At 36.4% G+C, this 16,323-nt stretch overlaps 1 protein-coding gene across 1 annotated transcript in view; it reads left to right on the forward strand.

Annotated features, from left to right (window-relative positions):
- The window catches only part of MAMDC2 (MAM domain containing 2), a 55,925-nt gene extending 40,174 nt beyond the window's left edge, over positions 1 to 15,751 (forward strand). Inside the window, exons 10-14 of the mRNA XM_088157002.1 lie at positions 9,800 to 9,893; positions 11,597 to 11,749; positions 13,515 to 13,774; positions 14,402 to 14,486; positions 14,789 to 15,751. Of these exons, the coding sequence (XP_088013128.1) occupies positions 9,800 to 9,893; positions 11,597 to 11,749; positions 13,515 to 13,774; positions 14,402 to 14,486; positions 14,789 to 14,850 (654 nt within the window). The 3' untranslated portion in view covers positions 14,851 to 15,751. The remainder of the gene's footprint in view (positions 1 to 9,799; positions 9,894 to 11,596; positions 11,750 to 13,514; positions 13,775 to 14,401; positions 14,487 to 14,788) is intronic.
- The last annotated feature ends 572 nt before the right edge of the window (positions 15,752 to 16,323 follow it).

The following is a 16,323-nucleotide window of genomic DNA, read 5'->3' on the forward strand; positions in this document are numbered from 1 at the left end:
TACCTGCAAAGTGAATTAGTGAGAGGTTTCACCAGAGGAGCACTAACAAAAGCCAGTTGTGTCTTGGTTTCTCAGCATGCTTGACATCCTCTCAGTTTTGTTTGCTTTTTTCCTGTGTGAGTCATATCATCGTCATGCTTGATGACAGATTTTAATTAATCTAAAAATTACTGGTAAATTCTGGTCAAAATTGGGAGCTGATCCTACTTCTCTAAAGTCAGCTGCTGGATTACAACATGAAACCAGAAGTCAGTGTAAATGAGAGCAATGGACTTGAGAATTTGCAGTGTCCCATTGGAGAGGTCATTATGTTATCTCAGCAAGTTAATAACATGCTGGTACTTTATATCACCTCGGAGTAAGTCCTTAAGCCATTGTAATTCCTCATCTCCACTCTTTTTACAAACACTGACTCTTCCTCAGATTTCTGTAAGTGCTACTTCTGTAGTTGCTCTGATTTCTGTAACAGTGAACATTTCTCCATCAGTGACTCGTCTGAGGGCAACCAGACAGATAACGACATGTTAACCAGAGTGTGACAATATAATGAACATATGAGTGGAAGCTTGTATTACAACTCTAAGTATTTGTAAATTAAAGACAAACATCTTAAATATTTTTCCACTACAAATTAGTTTTTGAAAAAACAGTAGTTTCTGACCATAAAAGGTGACCAAAAAACAGATGCCTAACTGTGCTGAGAGGCAAATTTACATTTAAAATTTCAGTTTTAATTGTTGGGTAGTGTTTTCTGTCAGATACCTGATACCTTAATGTTTCAATGGGTCTTTATGTACTTTATCCATAAAACATAACAGACTTTATAATTCCCTTTGAAGTGTTAGAGAATAAAAAAATAATTTTATTAGTGCCCAGCAAGTGCATACTAGACAAGTTTCTCATAGTATCATCCCAAGATATTTGCAGAGAAGTTAAAATGGCAAGCTTATAATTTACTTATGCCAGCTCCTGTTCGGGTATTTCTTTATTACATCTGGAAAGGTTTAGTAGCTTATGTAGCATAATCAACTGCATGAGTAGTGATGACATCTGAGCATGACTGTTAAAACTGGTTGAAAATCTTGGAGGTGGCAGGCTTTTTAGCATCAGACATTTACATGGAAAATCTTTTCCAGCATGAATTTGTGAAGAACAATTTTTGTTTTCCTAGAAGTCAGGATATGCAAAACAGTTGTAAAGAATCTTGCCTCGCTGTTTCTGAGCCTGAAGATGTGTAGGAGGGGGAGAAACACCATGCTCTGCAGCACGGTTTATTGGCCTCTGGCAATTCTCAAAAACATTCGCTGGGTGCTCCAGGTCTTGTGAAAGTCTTCCTTCCCATGGAAACAAGTTGCAAAATGTTTCTGTTGAGGAGGCATTCCTCTAATATCACAAAATGTGAGATTTACTGGACTTTACAGAAGTCAGTGTGTGTTCAGCAAATCATAATTCAGGCAGTCCTTATCTAAGTAATTATGTATTTGGCAGGGGGTTCAGTTTATGAGGTTTTACTTAGACAAACAGGAGAAAATGGGTGAAGTTCTGGAATGGAAAAGCACATCAAGGTATGTTTACAGATGGGAAGGTAGCATAAAAAAGACAGATACAGCCAAAGTTTAAGCATGTCTGTTTAAGGCAGAGGGTGAAAACCTAGCTGTTACAGGCTGTCTGCTCGTTATTTATTTTATAAATATTAATATATATATAAAAAATATTTTCTATTTCTATATATTTCTATATATTTCTATATATTTCTATATATTTCTATATATTTCTATTTCTATTTCTATTTCTATTTCTATTTCTATTTCTATTTCTATTTCTATTTCTATTTCTATTTCTATTTCTATTTCTATTTCTATTTATATTTATATTTATATTTATATTTATATTTATATTTATATTTATATTTATATATAGATAAAATATGGATATAAATATAAATATGAAGATATAAAGCTCATGCTTTATTTTGTTTGTCTCTTCTTTTCCAAACCAGCAGAAGGAAACGAAGTATTACTGTGGGACACTGTGTAAACACTTAGGTTAGTTATCTGTGAAGATGTGTCTGCCTAACATGTAGTGAAATAGCTGGCAAAACCCACTCATTTCAGTGTAGGGCAGCTGTGGAGGTGCAACAGAGCATGTTTTGGCTGGTAGGAAGGACTGGTGGGAATCAGTAAGTAAGGGATTACACTTCAGGCTCGGGAGGGAGACAGTGCTGAGAAACATGACAGCTTGACCTTTCTTGTCCTGCCACCTGTCCTTGGGTCTCTTGCATCCTCACTGAGGCATCTTTATTTTATCTAACCTGTCCCATAGGCAACAAACCACTCCTCTGCCCCCCACCCCAGTCCTCATATTACTCTCAACTCTGGACAACCTGATTTTTTTTGCTCTGTAATATTATTCATGTTCCATTCTGTTTGCCCTGCTTGTCCCATTTCTTACAAATTTTAGTCTCTCAAAAACTAATGACTTGACAGAAAAGATAGAACTGGCATAAAGATCAGACTCTTGACACTTTTCTGTTCCTACTCCAAAGCCTAGGAGTGTTCAAGCTTTTCACAGAATTTTTTTGTTTAATAGGGGCAAAATAAACCCTTTTTCCTAGCCTTGTTCTCAGAAATGATGGAACTGTTTTGGATTAAATCTTCCAAAACAAGGCTGTAGCAAGGACCTAGCATGGAAAAAGCTGAAATCATTGTGTCTTGGCAATGTTATAAGCAAGTGAAAAAAAGTCTTTCAGTGGAGAGAGGTGGCCTTAAAATAAATTAGGGCTGCCACTTTTCTTTCAATACAGATGTAGTGACTGATGTGCCTATTTTATTGTTTTCTGAGATGTATCGTATGTAGACTTGGATGGTAAGAAGTTGTAGGCATGCACAGTAGTTTGGTTGAGCAGCTTTTTGGTTACCAGGAGCGACTTTTGGATTGGGTCAGCCCCTGTGGAAACAGTAAACAGTCTCCTGGCATTCCTTAACAACCGGTCAAGTCAGCGACTGTTGTGTGTCCTGAAGGTCAAAATGATTTTTCAGCCAGAAAACAATTGCTCTAAAATAACCAATTACTCACAGGCTTCATCTTTCTTCTACTATGAATACTACTCCCAAAGCTTTGAAAGTAATATAAAATCCATCTAATACATTTTAGTTTTGATAGCATATTTGTTTGCACCATGACAATAAAAAGATGCAGATTTTCATTGCTTGCTTTCTGTAATGGTTTTTGCAAGTTCTTTTCGAATTAGCTAACTGCAGTCTGGCATAAATTGATGGCTTGAGTTCTGTGAGCAGGAAATGTGAAGCTGGCCAGCTGGCTTTAATATGACACCTTGAAAATAAAATGTTTTAAAGGCAAGGCAGGTATGATCCAGCTAAGCAAGTCATAAATGTCTATACCTACATACATGCATATGTAAATATAGGTGCTTGTACAGATTTATATTTATATTTATATTTATATTTATATTTATATTTATATTTATATTTATATTTATATTTATATTTATATTTATATTTATATTTTTATATTTACTGCAAATTTATTTATTTATTTATCTATTTGTCTATTTATTTATTTATTTATACTGCAAATACATATGCTGATAATGCTAGTGAGAAGGTGGGGAATTTAAAATCCTGATTTCCTAATTTTTACTTGCAGCACTGTCTCTCTTAGTTGGTGTGAGTACCTATGATCCTATATACATATAGTGTATATTGATTTATACTGTACCTTAAGAATAAGAGTGGAAGAAAGAAATGAAAAAAAAATCTATTTTTTTTTTAAATCACTTAAATCCTTCATGCTTTATTGTATAAACCTCTGGAAGGACAGCATGAAAACGTAAATCTGTAATATATCAATTATTTTCAACTGATTGAAATTGATCTTCCATGCCAATACATGTCAGGAAAATGTAAGAGATAACTGAAAGAAAATTTCACATTTCATTTGCATCCTTGAGAAGCTCACATGAAATGTGAAGCAAGAATCTACATTTTAACATTGTATATGTGTTTGTGTGTGTGCATGTGTATGTGGGTAAACACCAGTGTGGAAAAATACTTTTTCTATGCAACTTCACAATGAAGTCCAAATACCTAGATTAAAATGAAGGTTTGAATTCAGTTGGGTCTGCTTCTATCAATTCTACTCATTTCTGCTAGATTTGGGTTCCCATTCTGAAGCTCAGGTTTTTTAAAGCAAACATCTTGTGTTCTTTATCCATCATGCAAGCTTTTGCAATGTTATGTGATAAAGTAGTGCTTGAACCTCCCAAAGAGTTTAAAATCAAATCCTTGGAAAGGTAATTGGCATAACAGTCTATCCTACTTTCATCAGAGTAGCTGTGGCTGCATTTTTGAGTTTTCATTCCTTAAGTATTCTTTTATTCCTTTTTGATGTTTTTTCCTCATTCTAGTTACTTGAGTTCAACTGTTTGCTTTCACTCATCCTCCATAACTAACTTTAGTTGCAATTGTGAGAAAGGAAAATCAAGTGACTCATTGTTGCATTTGAATATTTACATGTGTTAAAACAAAGGAAAGAGAGGACTTTCTCAGAACAACACTGAGAAACTTTGCTGCAAGATGCTGTGGAGGCCAATAGTATATTTTAAATACATTTTAAAAAGGATTTTAAAAATTAATGGAAAATAGACCTCTCAGTGCCTGTAAACACAGTGGCTCAGTTGTGACCTCCAGTTCAGCAAATTCTTCGGCTTTTTTGGGGTTAGACATAATATAAAAGCTTTAATGCTGCTTTGTTTCTTGTCCTGTTTTCACTAAATATCTATTATCACCCTGCTGCCTTCCTAGTACTTGATCTGAGTGTCTTTGGACCTTTCTTCTCACATCATCACTGTGGTCATGCATATTTGTTAAATTATTCTAGCATTTATTTCTCTTTGCTGGCAAGAAATCTATGTTTCCTGCTTGTCCACCAAAGTCATAGGTGAATGACTAAATTAATCTTGGCTAAGCAATGAAATCCCAGATCACTGTGATCAAGTCACTAGTATGAAAAATACAGTTGTCCAGTCAGGTGTCAGCTGGAGGAGGACAGACATCCTCATCCTCACCACCTCCACCTCCTCCTCCTTTGAAAAACTCACACTTGGGTCAAATAAAACAGCTTTTTGGTACTGTTCCAACAAAACCTTTACTAGTCTTCCCACAATAAGGTACGCACTATAAAGAGGCTGGAATGAGCTTCAGTTTTATAGAACAGTCCTTCTGTCATTCCTTCTCTTACCTTTAAAATAAGAAACTTCTTGAAGAACAGTCACCAGAAATGCCTGTCTAAAATAAGACTGGCAGAGTTTGGAAACAGTAGGATAGTGCTGCAAAGTGTGAACCTTAGTTCCTGTGGTGCTTGATACATGTTTGTGGAAACAGCATACTGGAAACTGAAGAAGTTACTCAGGTTAGGAAGAAGACCCTAAGTGGCTTGCATCTTCATGGTAGCTAAGCCAGGTTATATATTGCATGAAATGTTACATATCTCCATACCTGATGCTTAACTGAAAGGAAACTGACTGGAATGAGGATAGAGCCCTTGCAGTAGATTTGTGGAAGTCTGGGAGGGTGGTAGGGGACAGATGAGAATATTGGTGTCCTGTATATATTTGTGTGCGGGCAGTATTCTCTACTAGGTTGTGCAGTCCAGCAAGAAGAGATATAGGATAAACAGTACATGGCACTAGGTTATTCTGTTATCTTTATGTTTCTTTTTCATTGTTTGCTCCTTCCCTTGGATAGGAAAGGTTTGCAAAACCTTTTCAACTCTCACAAGCTTATTACCAATGTTACCCAATTATTTATGTAGACGCTTTCATATTACGTTATTTTTCCCACAGAAGCTCGTTGTAGTTACATGGTAAGAAACTGAACTTGCCTGGCGAGTGCCATTTGAAATAAATTTATTTTAAGTTACAGAAGCTTGCAGATATTCAAATTTTGGCTTAACAGCTTACTTGAGTTCTTGATAAATGAGTTTCTGACTGTTTAAACCAAAGAAATACAAGCCACTTAAAATCTAGTTTTTATTAAGTTATATTTTATGAGTAATTTGGTCTACACTTAAGACATCTGTATTGAACAGCCGTGAGACAGTCAGAATGGTTTTCCCATCCCCTGTGTGGTCAGTCCTTGGCTAATATGCTTAAACGGCTGTTTGTTTGCATAACTGACGGAAAAATCAGGCTCCCTGTCTTGTGAAAACATCTTGACTGCTTCTTCATGTCAGGTCACACTTTTGTTTCTAGTGTTCAAATTGTTTTTTGATTTCATAATACTGAGTTTTGTGTCACTGTGAGGAAATTACAACAGTAGTTTCTCAGAAAAAAACCACCTCTGACTCCGCTGTAACAGTCTTTCTTCTTTAGGAAATTGAACTTTAAATGTGTCTAAGTGACAGACAGAATTACAGATTTACAGTCTGTCATTTAAACCTAGGAATATTCATTAGGATGGAATAAGATAAATTACCTTGCTACAGAGGCATAGGCTGCTTTTAAATTACCAGACTGGGCTGTTTTCATGTTTTTCTTCTGTTTGGTCAATCTGGCTCTCTAACTGCGCAAGATGTATATGTTCTGTGATAAACAAGGAGGAAAGAAAATACACAGAACATATAGGGATGCGAGGGAATCTTCTCTCCTTTTCTCCTCAGTCCAGCTCCCTCCAAACCTCCTATAGCAAGCTTCCCCTTTAGTCCCTCCTTACTCTGGAGGTACCTTACTGCATGTCCTTCTATTTCTCCTCCTCTAAAAGCAGATTAACTTCATATGCACGTGAGTTTCAACTCACATTCCGCTTGTAGAGTCACCAAGTGCTAAGGATGAGAAGCCCCTTCTACCTCACCCAGTATCTGCAGCACAACCCAACACGATGTCTTGGCAGAAGCTTCCATAACCAGCCAGTCTTGTCTGGCATTGCTCATACCTCATATCATCCAGGATAAGTGCAAAGAAAGGATTATTGATACCTTGAGACTGAAGGCCAGGATAATTGATTAATCACTTCAAGGCAAATAAACCAGCTTCCATAAGCTGGGGCAATGGTTTGGAAGGAAACTGATGCCCTAGCTGTGTCTTGTTATTGGAACAAAAAGAGACATGAGAGATATGTTTTATTTCTCAGTAACACAGGCAACAACTGCCTGCATTGGATAATGTTTTAATTTTGCCTCCAAAATAGCATGCGAGTCCAGGAATATCTGTTACCTAGTTTGAAACAATCAGTATGTTGTTCATCTGCTATGACGAAAAAAGCTGAGCACAAAGAATCCCCTATTCTCTTCTCCAAGGCATGAGATAAAGTAATAAAATTTTATTTTGGAAAAACTGACCAGCAAATATTTTAATTCAAAACAAGAACAAATGCAAACCATCTTGAGATTAGTCCTATTAAGACTGCAGGAAGGATTCAGAGATCTGACTCAGTGTGAAAGTGAGTGGTTCAGTAAATCCAAGTGTATACAATTTTGGTAGGTAAAGTTCAAATGCTCAAATATTTTGCTTTATGACAAAAAAGGATAGTTAAAACAGAAGAAGAGTGAATAAATTTAACCTGTGAATAAAAATGTTCTAGTCCATTGCCTAAAACTAAATCAAAAATTTAACAACAAAATATATTGAGGGGACTGTAACAATTTCAGTACATTTGCCATAGCCAGTATTGAAAACTCTGCACTCCCAAGTAGAAGACTTTGTAATTTCATCCCTGTGAAATTATGAAGTCTGCTCATGGCAGTGTGTCCCTGAGCACCACAAAAATCAAGTGGAAAATTAGTGAAGCTTAAGCTACAGATGGCAAAGCTGAACAAGTTTACAAGTGTTACTGAATGAGATCAGTCCTTTGGTTGTACAAAGATTACTGTTTCAATGGCCTTTGAGAGACCACAGTTATTGTTGTGATGCTTTTGAAATGGAGGACTTCCTGCAGGATCCAATGGGTAGTTACATACTTCGTCTGGAACAAATTATAGCAATCTAAGAATAAAGAACTTAATCCTGCTCCCAATGATGCCAATACTAAAGCATCGCTTAAAACATGACTCCACAGTTGTGGAAATGTTGTTCCACAAATGAGGACTGACTTCACCCTTACATGTGTGGTTTTCTGAATATTCATGGGTTTAGGGCTATAATATGTCTTTAGTTCATTACAAGTGTTCATCAGAATGCATTTATTAAAATTCTGGTGAATTATATTCTCCTGCTGTTAATATCTTATTTTACACTTATTTTAGCTTATTTTACGCTTTTTTCCAAGAGATGCTATCGTTTTTAAAGGATTGCCCTGTGCCCTGTGTCCTGACAATGAAATTACAAAGCATGAAACAATTTTTGTCCTGTTAAACCTTGGGGCTAAGATACAGTTCCACAGTGGGAAGGAGAAAAAAAAAGGTGTGGGGTTTAGGCCACCGTATACTGAGCAGTTTTGCATTCTGTGGAGGGGCACTCCTTAACTCCATACCAGTAGCAGTTTACAAGACAGATAATCAATAATAACCAGGATTGGTAGCACTGAATGGAAGAGTTTCAAAAATTGCTCCACCCTGGAAGCATAATGCATACATGCTTCAAAGTTTTAGGTGTAGTTATGCTGTTTTATAAGCAGATGAGTTAACAAATACTACATAGCAAAACAAACTGGCAAAATACCATGTAGGTACCATATTGAAGGTGTTACCAAGCCTACTAGGAAAGAACATACTAAATAATGCTCCAAAAACTTCCAAAAGCCTTTCTGTATCCACATGAAACATGTCAGTCAGCAATTAATCTCAAATATGCAACTGAGGTGCTGCCCAGAAGATTAAATGGTTAGAAGTGACACTAATCCATCTGCATTCACTAGCATAGACATCAACACAAAGGAATTGTTTTGAAAAGCTCCTCCCAAATTGTGGTCATAACCCCGGTGCTCAGACAGATGGTTTGGAATAGTTAGGCCAAGAAAACCGCCAGCAGTGTTTTCACAAAATAAACCCTAATGTGTCTTCTGTAATTCAAAAAGATCGGTGTCAACCTTGGCAGAAGGGCAACTGAGAGTCTTAAGTTTTTTTACATTTTATTTTATTTTATTTTATTTTATTTTATTTTATTTTATTTTATTTTATTTTATTCTATTATCTCACTTGTGACTTTTATTTTCCATGGCAGAATTAATGTTTACTCAAATCAATGATCTTGGATGTTTTTATTAATCTTCGCAAACTCAGATGAACACTGTGAATTATGCATAACATTTCAAGTCTCCTGCTCTACAGTATCATGGCACTGAGTCATTTATGAATAATCTCATTTTGTGCAGTAGTATCAGTTCATCTCTATTATTCTTTGCTTTTTGCCACAACCACTCTTGCCCATCACTCTGCATTACTCTTTCAAACTTATTTTTCTATGGCTAAAACCTCCAGGTTTTAAGGATAAGATAGCTGAGGATATTTGATCTGTTCATATTAGGTGTTGGGCAAGAAAAACCACAACAACCTCAGTGAGTCATGTTTTCTCACAGACAAATACTCTAGTAAAATAGGGATTACATACAGATATACATAATTTGCCTACAGAAGTGAGAAAACATTTTCTGTTGATTGAAAACATCCATTTAGTCCCCACTGGAATTGACATTTGAGTCATTGGCAGAATGTGCCAAGACAAAGTTGATCCATTATTCCTGTTCTGTAGATTTCAAAATTATTTGTTTATCTGGAAAAAACACAAACATTTCAGACTCTTAACAGCGTCAAGTTTTGTACCTGAAACTTCCTTCCTGTATCACAGGTTGTCTTTGTCAGCTGGTGTAAAAGCTTCTGGGACTGTGGACTTGTGGCACTGGATGATGTTTCATTGAGCTTGGGAAGCTGCCAGGCTGCTGGTAAGACCATGTGTATTTGTCATCCAACAGCTGCTATCCTTTTGAGTAACAGCTAATCATACACCTTAATTTTCCAAGCCTATCCTACATCTGCATTCATCCTGTTGTGGTTTCTTCTCTTTTTTTTCCAATAAGAACTGCATAAATCCTGTTTTTGCAAAGTAGCAAGCATCCAGAGAGGACCAGTTTTTGCTTATAGGGGTACCAGCTAACTCCTAACAAATTTCAGTGACTCCAGAGCAGTTGTATATGGGTGAATGGTCCTTTGAGGGCATTAATATAAACACACAGTTGAACTGAGTGAAAAGCCGTTTTCAAATAGTATTTAAGAAGCCAGGAATGGACCCCAAAGCAGTATTTTTCAAAACACAGCATTATTTTTTTTTTTTAGATGAGAAAGAAGTACAGTTGTGCACGGCCAAGACACAGCCTTACCTGGGCTGCACTTCTTTGATAAAGACAAAGAGCAGTTCAAGACTCCCTCTGCAGTGGGAAGAACTGAATTGTTTCAGGAAAACTTTACCCTCTGACATATATAGGTTAAGCTCTCTGAACTCACCATATTTCCTCTTCTGTAGCTTTGTGAAGTTTAACAATACAATGATTGTATCCTAATTTAAAAAAAACAAAACAACATTCTCATGAGGCAGTCATAATCTACAACCCCGTTCTTCTTTGGAATAAAGCCATGCCTTTGCAATGGTCCTAATAGCTTTTTCATTACCTCTTTTGATTGGTTTCATGCATTCAGGCTTACAAAACAGAGAGAAGTCACATGTACAGAACAAGATGCCATTTTTCTAAACTATTTCCAACAGTTGTCTGTTTTGCCTTGCTGTAATTTGTAAGTAATTGGAAAAGGAACCAAGGGTGCAAAACTGGTATCTAGGTGTATAGTCATGCTATGGCTTGTCTCTGATGGCAGCAAAACAAATGCCTGAAAAATGACCCAGAGATATCAAGGCTTCCTCCTCTTCAAAAGGTGGAGGCAGCTCAAAATGTTTACCGCTGAATGACAAATTCATATTACTTGACAGAAGCTTCCTGGCATGCACCTGAATTATATCACCTTTTGTACAATCTAATAGAACTGAAATAATGAAAAAACTCTAGTAACTCTAGTAGTTCTGTGGTCTGTTGTAGGCTGCAGAATCTGGTGCCAAAGGAACAGAGGAGAGCTAAATGTGGCATTGATTTCAGTTCACAGAAACTCCAGTCTTTGACAAGGCTAATTTATTAGGCACGTTATACATGCTGGGACCTATTAACCTGTTTGGGGCGCCAAAACAGTGAAAATTACACTGGTAATTTTATAACAGAGCCTGTTATAGAATGATAGAATTGCTAAGGTTAGAAAAGACCTTTAAGATCACTGAATCCAATCATTGAAAGCAAAAGGCCTCAGAAGATCCTCTAGTCCAAAGCACTGTTGTGAAGACTAATAAACTGTTTTAAAGAATCCTAGGACTAGTGAATCTTACTCACTGAGGTAGACTAAGGCACAGATTTTCCCAAAGATGCGAGGAAAATTAAATTACATTTTATATCACAGTTTGAAGGTAGCTTGTATAAGCTTGTGACTATTGTAAGCATTGCCAGGTAGCTGTAATTGATGTCAGCAGGTGAGGAAATGCAATACATTACTTGTGTAATCTCTCCATATGTCAGTCTAATGTATTTGAAGTTTTAAACTCTCCTTACAGATTTGTTGCTGCCTAGTCCTGGAGAATGCACTTTTGAAAAAGATGAGTGTATGTTTACCCAGAAGAAAAGAGGTCGTGGGAGCTGGCACAGGAAGAGGGGTCCAACTCCCACTTCTTACACTGGACCGAGAGGAGACCACACTACTGGGGTAGGTGAGTTAAATTCCACATTGAACTTTTAGAACAGAGATTGATAGTTAATAAAAAATATTAATTAAATATTTAAATGATAACCCAGCAGATACAGAAAAGTATATTCAGAAAAGTTACTAATCAAATTAAGTAAACACATTCTGCAGGGACTCATGAGTGGTTTTGAGAATATGGCATTTAATCTGAATTATCTGCAGGCAATGTGGATAATTTGGTTGTCATGTCCCAAAGTAGCCTTTTCCTTAGGAGATAAAACAAGAGGATGACTATCCAGCCCCCATGGAAAAAGCTCCTTCCAAACTCCCATTTTATGTGAATATTCCCTGAAACTGACTTTAGACCTATTTTCAGTTTATGTGGATGATTAAGTAGTCTGAGAAGTGAGGCTGATAGCTTGACTTTAGAGCTGAGAGCCTTTTAAGCCTCGTCTGGGACAATGATTCATCTTAGTTCATCTCTTAGCAGCAAGCTGTGCAAGTAGTTGGGATTCTTCTGCATGAACACCTTTGGGTTCAAACTTAAAAGAAAATATGAAGAATAAAAGAGATCCCACAAGCCCTTTATCTTGAAAATGTGCTTCACAAGCTCACTAGTGCAAGTTCAAGTATTTAGGCAGCTGGGACTCACATTAGCATGAGTGCACAGAAAACTTAATCACCACCAACCATAGCCTAAAGCTTACCCTCAGATGTACATGCAGTCTCAGCTGCATTAATGTGAATTCCAATAATCAATCTCTATCAGAGTGCAATTCCTGGTGTAAGAGCAGCTATAGTATATTCTTCCTTTATATTCTTTTCTGTGGGTATGTATTTCAACAGATATAACCTAGTTTTAAGGATTCAGGCCATTTATTGGTGGAAGGCAAATTCATGCCCCTCATTCCATCACTCACCAGCTGGAGCAAACTGAGGTGTGCCAGAGGACTGAGGAGCATCCCCACATCCCAATTGCTGCAAAAAGCAACTGTTCTGTTTTGAGATGTATCCTCTGCCAGACAGTGAACTCAGATAATGCAGGAACTCTTTATGCAATCCCAATGCTCCCTTTTTGTGGTGTTACCTGCCTGTCTGTCACCACAAGTCCTGGGGGTGAGATTGCCTTCCGAGGGAGAGGGAGTTCCCAAGGATCAGATAGGCAGAATGCTGAGAGCAGCAACAGCAGCCAGTGGATGCTTGAGAGTCTCTTGTGATACTCAAGAGTCCTGTTTTCTGCACAAACCCCTAGTGAAGACACCCCCTCTAAGCCAGGTCATAGTTTGGTGGCAAGCAGCAGTCAGGAGAGAGGGTGAAAAGGCAGATTATCTACAGCTGTAGGTCCATAATTCACACCGTGTATTGGAGAACTCCTAAATTGATTTGTACCAACAAGTGCAATCCATTTCAAAGACTTTGCTATTCACTATGTGTAAAAGTTCATTCAGTTAAAAATGAAAACCTAGAACTCATATTACAGCATAATAAAATAACTTGCCTTTTTCTCTAAAGACTGAATCATACTACAAACTTGTTGGAAAGACTAGATCATCTCTTGGCTTTATGAATTCAAACCCCTCATTATTACAGTAAACAATTATTAGAGTATCTCAAATATTACAGTTTAAAATATCTCAAATATTACAGTTTAAAAATGCAGAAGTTTATGAATTTTTATCAAAATGGTTTCAATCATGGGTTTCTTTTAATATAATTAGCATGTTGAGCATAATGAACATTCCTAGGAATGTATCCTATTTTGCTAATATTTACTTGCATATCTTTTTAAGGATACTACATGTATATAGAGGCATCTAACATGGTTTATGGACAGAGAGCATACCTAGTTTCGAGATTACTAAGAGGAACATCTGGAAAACAGTGCCTGACATTTTTCTATCATATGTATGGAGCTGGGACTGGATTATTAAGTGTTTATCTAAGAAAGGAAGGGGATGATGACGAGATACCTTTGTGGAGGAGGACAGGGGAACAAAGCATCTCATGGCTAAGGGGACTGATAGAATATGAAAGTGATACAAACTACCAGGTAAGAAAAGCAAGCAAGAAACAGTAAAATTGAAATATTGAAGTGAACTCTGTACTAGAATCCAAGTTTTGTATTTAAAAAACAAGCAAACAAACAAACGAACAAAAATGTTAAAATGTAGGTGGCATTGAAAGGACACCTGAAGAACATGAAATAATGCAATTTTTTACAAATGAAGTTAGGGAGGAATTTATTAAAGCCGTGAATAGGTTGCAAGTAGGAAAATAGTTATGAATTTGAAATTTTTTGGAAGTATTTAAATTCTTTTTAAAAGTATTTAAATGCCATCATGTTTTGTTAGTAGTGGTAGGGCTTTTTCAAGATCATTCCTGCAATTTCTTTTCCTTCAGTTGTCTGTACCATGTGCAGATTTGACACAGTCACTGAGCTGTGATGAAATGGCAGCTTCTTGTAGGGTGATCTTTCTAAGGTGTCACCAAGGAGAAGGGATGATGCAAAGCCAGAGATCTGTCTAAGGGAAGGGGAAAATGAAAGGGGCAGGAAAGGAGAGGGGAAGAGAGGGCAGAGGACGGGGTAAAGGATATCCCTTCAATAGGTTGCATGGCTATAATTTTGTTCAGTCGTTCCACCATTTGGATTCATGAAACTTTATGTCTTACTTTACAGATTATTTTTGAGGCAATCCGTGGTGTGTCAATAAGAAGTGATACTGCTATTGATGATATTCTGTTCCAGGCAGGACCTTGTTTGGGTAAGTTTCAACATACTTTGTAAGAGACACCTGAAATTCATGGTGCTTGCTTGTAGGTGGGTGACACTTCCCTGAGCTCCCATTTGAATTTAATATCAGGCTGCTGGGTTAGTGCAGAACCTTTACTCTCTAATAGGATGTGAGATCATCCTCAGAATCTCAACTAGTAAAGTGGCTGTACACTTTTTAAAAACCACATGACAATCCCATTTACATCCAGCATGCTAATTGAATTTTGCTGTAAGTATTCTTATGTATGACAAAAATAAAATTACAGTATTTCTTCATTCTTTGTATTCCAGAAGTGGAAGAAATTCAATTTTCATCAGGCTACCCTGACAGCTTAAATGAAATTGAGTATTAAATACAGTCTGAAAAGGAATGAAATACATTGAAGAACTGTATGTGAGAAACTGCATGAACTGCCGATTTTAAAGTGTTTTAAGTAAATACTGGACTGGTTTGAATACACACCAATACATAGAAAGAACTTGGAGCACTCATGTTCCTCACCTTTTAAATGAAATTACTGACTCAGGGCTTCTTAGATGGTAATTTTTTTATATTGTTTCCTCTTTTGCATGAGGTATCAGTTATTACTTAAAGGCTTCCCATTTTGCACAGATCATTCATTTTTAATTTTTTTAACATTTCTCGTATATAAGTAAAAAGAGGAAATTCAAGTTGCACAATTGAAGTCCAATATTGTGTTATCTTAAATCTGCATTCAGTGAATGTTTTGTGTTGGGGATAGAATGGATTTTTGTTAAGAAAATTATAAATGTTTTGAAATAACAAAGAAAATAGTGTTAGCTACTAGTATTATCCTACAGGTTAAGTGCAATTATTCACAATGACAAATCGCTCTGGGAAACTTAATACTCTGCTGGCAATTTTTTGTGATCATGTATTATTTTACTATAACAAATATATTTCTCAATAATAAACTCATTTCTAGTATTCAGTATAATTCAGCAGAAGATGCTGGCCTGTGGAATTACATGAAATGAAACACTTCAAAACCATATGCTTTTTGGGATGAGACTCTTGGGTTTTTTTTATTAAATAAAAATTTTTTATTAAATAAGTTTTTACACTCACAGAAAACGCACTTACACTTTGCCCAACCACAGATGTCTTGCTTTTATTTTAATAGGAAATGGAATTCACATATCTTGTTATTTTTTATGATTTTATGTATTTGTGTGTAAGGGTTTGTTTTTTAATTACTATAACTTCCTAATAAAATGTAACTTTGAGTATCATCTTATTGCTCTGCTCTAGATTTCATACCAATCAGTGTAAGGAGAAAGAACTGAACCTAATAAAGTAGCCGGAATTAATTATTTTGAACATGAAGAGAATGAAATGCGTGGGTCACATCACCTAAGAAAGCTATCAAAAAATAATCTGAAGTGGTGCAAGACACTGTGTACTGAATGGCAGAAATTTTTCTTACAGCCACCATATCCTGTTCCTTTCAGAGCTAAGAACATGCTTTTCCTAACAGCCTATAAGGATCAACAGCACCTGGGATGATCTAGGCCCTTGCATCTTTCATAAATTTCCATTTTGGTGACAGAAACAATTGAAGAGATTGTTCAATGCAATACATTCAATACTCATGTATTTATTTAATCACACAGATTAAAGCCAATTTTGGTTTCGTAGAGACTGAGGAAGAGCCAAAAGGAATTGATATCTTATTGCCTATCCTGGATACCTAGTCTCCCTAGTCAGTTGCTTATGAACACATTGCTCTTAGTATTATTTGAAAATGAAAGCAAACAGAAATAATAGACTGTTTCCTATGAATCAATACAACTTTGCAGTTGTT

The sequence above is a fragment of the Sturnus vulgaris genome, chromosome Z (genome assembly GCF_052056855.1).
Source record: "Sturnus vulgaris isolate bStuVul1 chromosome Z, bStuVul1.hap1, whole genome shotgun sequence".
NCBI classification, from domain to species: Eukaryota; Metazoa; Chordata; class Aves; order Passeriformes; family Sturnidae; genus Sturnus; species Sturnus vulgaris.